Source organism: Perognathus longimembris, chromosome 14, assembly GCF_023159225.1.
Source record: "Perognathus longimembris pacificus isolate PPM17 chromosome 14, ASM2315922v1, whole genome shotgun sequence".
Taxonomy (NCBI): domain Eukaryota; kingdom Metazoa; phylum Chordata; class Mammalia; order Rodentia; family Heteromyidae; genus Perognathus; species Perognathus longimembris.
Genome location: NC_063174.1, coordinates 27,352,712 through 27,357,690, shown reverse-complemented (window position 1 = coordinate 27,357,690; position 4,979 = coordinate 27,352,712). Strand labels below are relative to the sequence as shown.

Genomic DNA, 4,979 nt, shown 5'->3' with positions numbered 1-4,979 from the left:
AACAGAGTCAAGGCCAGGGTTCAGAGAGTGACTACAGTTTGACTTAAAATGTAGCAGAATCAGCAAATGTATTTATCAGCTAAGCACTTGGCTCACACCTGTAATCCTAGCTATTCAGGAGGCTGTGATCTGAGGGTCATGGTATAAAGCCAGCCCAGCAAGAAAGTCGATGGAATTCTTATCTCCAATTAACCATCAATGATAAGGCCGAAGTGGAGCAGTGGCTCTCATGGTAGAATGCTAGCCTTAAGCACAAAGCTCAGGGACAGTGCTCAGGCCCTGAGTTCAAGCCCCAGGACCAGCACAAAAGAGGCACACAAAGAAATATATCGATCATGATTGATGGGATTCAGCCAGAAGAGGTTTTGCTGGATTAAAGGAATCACCTATAGTAAGAAGAAGCAAATGTGAGCTGAACTCCCTGGGAGAAAAGGCAGCTGCTGAGTTGAAGCCTTTTGTCTGGCATGATGGCCACGAGGGGCAGCTCTAGTCAGCAGGAGCAGCCTGGGGCCTACATGCTAGGGAGATGTGCTGTGATAAATTAGAACTGTCCAGACGGCAACCTGAGACACAATTCTACCTGCACAGACTCTTTCTAGGACAGGAGAGATGTCACCTTTGTGTCTGGGCCTTGGCCCAGGAGGTGCCCTGAGAACATGCAGTACCCCCATCCCCCCTGGGCGAATGGAATTCAAGTGCCTAGTGTTTTTCAATTGTACTTTGTTAGTCTTAATGTGATAGCTTCTGTAGTAAGAAAAGAAGAAATGCAGAAATATATCTTTAACACTTTACTACTAGAACGTGAATATTTCACTTTTTTCTTGTTCTTTTCTTACCTTTGCTAAGATGATCAGACTTTTTTTTTTCTTGTTTTGATAGTACTGGAGATTGAACTAAGGGCTTACAATTGCTAGGCAGATGCTCTACTGCTTGAATCATGCCCTCAGCTCCAGACATGGGCTTTTAATATGGTTAAAACCACTTTGAAGCATTTGAAGTGATGTAAATAATTAATCTGTTACTATACTAAGTTTATACAACAAGTATTCCTAATATTGTTCAGTATTAATGTCATTGTTCAATGTGAAGCTTTTCTGAAACTGGCCGTTTGGCCCTATAGTATATAGTTGCAATTGCCCACACCTGTTTTGCTCTGTATTATGTAATTGCAATTGGCCACACCTGCTTCACTCTCTTATTTCCTACACCTGTAACCTGCCAGGGAGCGCTACATCCTGTTTTGTTGCCAGATGGCCAGATGCTTTCCTTTATGGTCAAGATTCTATGACCTGTTTGAAACAGGTTTCTGAAACCGGTTTCTGGATATTTCTTGAAAGTAATGAACTGGTTCCTTGTCACTTCTCCAAGTTAATGAGCAACTACAATTAGGCAAAGGGGAAATTCCTGTGGTTTTGGGGTTTAAAAGCAGCCTTCTGGGCTGCTGCTGCAGGATCAGGACTGGAGCAGCTGAGTAATAGCTCTTCAAGTCTACAATTAAAAATGGCCTCTAACAAGACTACATTGAAAAAAATGGGAAAGAAACAGAATGGAAAGAGTAAAAAAGTTGAAGAAGCAGAGCCTGAAGAATTTGTTGTAGAAAAAGTACTGGACCGACGTGTAGTGAACGGGAAGGTAGAATATTTCCTGAAGTGGAAGGGATTTACAGATGCTGATAATACTTGGGAACCTGAAGAAAATTTAGACTGTCCAGAATTAATTGAAGCATTTCTTAATTCTCAAAAAGCTGGTAAAGAAAAGGATGGTACAAAAAGAAAAGCTTTATCGGACAGTGAATCTGATGATAGCAAATCAAAGAAGAAAAGAGATGCTGCTGACAAACCAAGGGGGTTTGCTAGGGGTCTGGATCCTGAAGGAATAATTGGTGCCACAGACAGCAGTGGAGAATTGATGTTTCTTATGAAATGAAAAGATTCAGATGAAGCTGACTTGGTGCTGGCAAAAGAGGCGAATATGAAGTGTCCTCAGATTGTGATTGCTTTCTATGAAGAGAGACTAACTTGGCATTCTTGTCTAGAAGATGAAGCTCAATAATTGTTTGCATTGTTTTTATATGTATTTATACATATATATAAAATCTGAGTCTTGGTTTTTGAATTAATGGTGTGAAACAATAACTACATTCTAATGAAAATCAAGTATGACATGTTGGTTTGGAAAGTAGTATTGGGGAGTTGAGGTTTTTCTTTTTTCCTCAATAGCACTGGTTACTTTGAACAAATATAATAAAGGCTTTCTGTAGTTGCTTTATCAGAAAAGAATGTTTAATACCATGGTATATTTCCTCTGCATTCAGAAACAGATTGTGGCTTTTTTAATATTAGGCAATTTTTTGGGGTCATTACTTAATCAGAACAACTTGTCTTTAACTGCTATGTTGAAGGACCATCCTGAATTTTCTTTTTTGTGTTTGTGTGTGTGTAAACAAAATACTTACATAGGTAGTTTTTTTGTTTTGGAGATTTTGCTTGTTTAGAGGTGTTGGGCATCAGACCCACAGCCTTGCATATGTAGGTAAATGATGTATCACTTAGTTACATCCCTGGCCCTTGTTTTAGTTTTTTGATTTTTGAGACAGGGTCTATAGGCAGCTCAGGTTCACCTTGAACTTCCTAGGTAGCCAGGCTAGCTAGCCTTGAGCTTTAGGTCCTCCTGCCTCTGCCATAGATAAGCAAATGCAATAGCTTTGCAAAACTTCTTGAAAGGAAAAAATTTAAGCTAATAACAGCTTCCCTCACCCAGATGAGGAAAGACAAATCTTGATTTCCTTTCACTAAAATTTTCTGTGTGCGCATTCCTTTACAGAATATTGGGTCATGGGCTATCTAACACTCAGCTCATGGAAATGTAAAATCAGCTGGTTAGAGATGTGACTATTTAGGACCTGCTGGCCTAAATGAATGAACAAAATTTTATAATTATTGACCTGCATGCTTTTTCTTTATCCCAACTCATTCCTTACATGTAGGCTCAATTGTTTTCAGTATTGGGTTACTGGTTCCACAAAAGCCAGAGAAACAACTTTGTAGTAATCAGAATGTTACCCAACTGTATATTGTTTACTTTATTGTAAGTAATGGTGAACAGTGGTCAATAAATAGTTTTATATTCCCTTAAAAAAAAAGCCTTCTGAGATAGCTTGGGACTGCATCTTTAGATACTGACCTCCAGTGCAGTCCTTTCTCGCTCAACAAAGTTCTTTTTGATTGTCATCTGAGTGGTCTCATTGATTGTCGATTTCTGAACTCCATAACACATTGAAATTCCATCTCAAGTTTTTATACTTTGTTAAGCTTGGGAAGCAACACTATCAATTATTCAATTTCTACATTAAGAAAAATGTGTAAGGCCTCCATCTTAGTTTTGCAGGCCAGCCATGTTTTAGAGAGAAGATGATTGGCTCCAGCCTATCCAGTCCTTTTGGTTCTGCTGTAGATCTTGCTAGTATACTGTGGGCTGGAAACAAACTGAAGGTGTTTCAAGGAGTTGTTTTTCTTTCCTTTTTTATTCCATTAAAAAAAATAATCTTACTGGGCACCTGTGGCTTATGTTTGTAATCCTTGCTACTCAGGAGGCTGAGATCTGCTAGCTCAAGCAGGGAAGTCCATGAAATTCTTATCTCCAATTAACCATCAGAATACTGGAAGTGACACTGTGGCTCCAGTGGTAGAGCACTAGTCTTGAGCTGAAGAACTCAGGGATAGCATCCAGGGCCCAGAGTTCAAGCCCCCTGACTGACAAAAAAAGTTATCTTTAAGTAGTTGTACAGAGGAGTTCCCACTTAACAAAGCAGTTTATGAATACAATGTATCTTGGTCAATGTTGCCCCTTTCAACATTCTCACTCATCTCTCTCCTACCCACCCCAGCTTTCACTTTCCTTAATTTTATAGGATATACATTACATCCTTGATTGCATTTTCCTCCTTTCTCCTCTTCATCTGTCTATCCCTCTTCCCTTGGCTGCACTCCGTCCTTTCAAGTACCTCTTTCCTACTGCTCACTTTGTTCAACTTTGACTCTGCCTTTCTAAGGAATTACAGTATTTCACTTCTCCCTCGAATCTACTATATTTCAGTTAATACATTTGTATACACTTGCATACCACTGGAGGTATTTACTTATAAGTTTATAAGCTAATTCAAATTTCCACACATGAGGTAATACTCTCTGGGCCTGACTTACTTCACTTAACATAGTTTTTGTCAAGGTCCTCACAAATAATATATTATTCTTTTGAATGGATGAGTAAAATTCCATTGTGTATATATGCCCCATTTTCTTGATCTGTTTGCTCACTGAGGAGCATCTGAGTTGATCCCATGCCTTGGCTATGGTGAATAGGGCTGCAATGAACATGGTTGTGCTGGTAGCTCTACTGAAGCCTAGTTGTAAGGGTTTGAGGGTTTCTGGTGTGTGTGTGTGTGTGTGTGTGTGTGTGTGTGTGTGTTTAACTGGATCAGGGATCCAATGGTGCTTTGAAAGTTATCCTTTGTGAAACCGCATGCTACCCTAGTGCCATGCCCATACCTCCAAATGGTTTCTACCAACCCCAGAGAGGCTGATTTCTCCACCAAGGTACTTTTAAACCTCAAAGCCCAGAGTGCTGAGCTTTTTATTGAGAAAATGAACATATATCTGGTTTGTCCAAGACAGTACTAGTTTATCCCTTTGACTCCATGTCCTTATTAATAGTGACTTTTCACTCCCACAAGCAGAAATGGTATGCTCCCTCAACATTTTGAGGGCCTAATATGAGACTGGGCCAGCTAAGATGGACTGAAGGAAAAGTCTGTTGGGGGTAGGAATGTCTGTGAGTTGGCGGTTCAGAAGCAGTGGTAGAGAAAGCCAAAGCCATGCTCAGACAGAGGAGTGCTGTTACTTCCAATCTGCTTGGGGGAGATGAGACTTGCAAGATCCTGTATTTGGGGCAAAGCCACAGAAACACAGAGTCACAGACAG

At 40.1% G+C, this 4,979-nt stretch overlaps 1 protein-coding gene across 1 annotated transcript; it reads left to right on the top strand.

Moving 5' to 3' along the window:
* The first annotated feature begins 1,475 nt into the window (after positions 1-1,475).
* Positions 1,476-2,185, top strand: LOC125363238 (chromobox protein homolog 3-like). Its single transcript, XM_048362319.1, has one exon. The coding sequence runs from the start codon at positions 1,501-1,503 to the stop codon at positions 1,924-1,926; it is 426 nt and encodes a 141-aa protein (XP_048218276.1). The 5' UTR covers positions 1,476-1,500; the 3' UTR covers positions 1,927-2,185.
* Positions 2,186-4,979: the final 2,794 nt, after the last annotated feature.

Bases quoted from the DNA above. Each gene is read 5' to 3' on its own strand.
- LOC125363238 (XM_048362319.1), top strand. From the start codon at position 1,501: ATGGCCTCTAACAAGACTACATTGAAAAAAATGGGAAAGAAACAGAAT.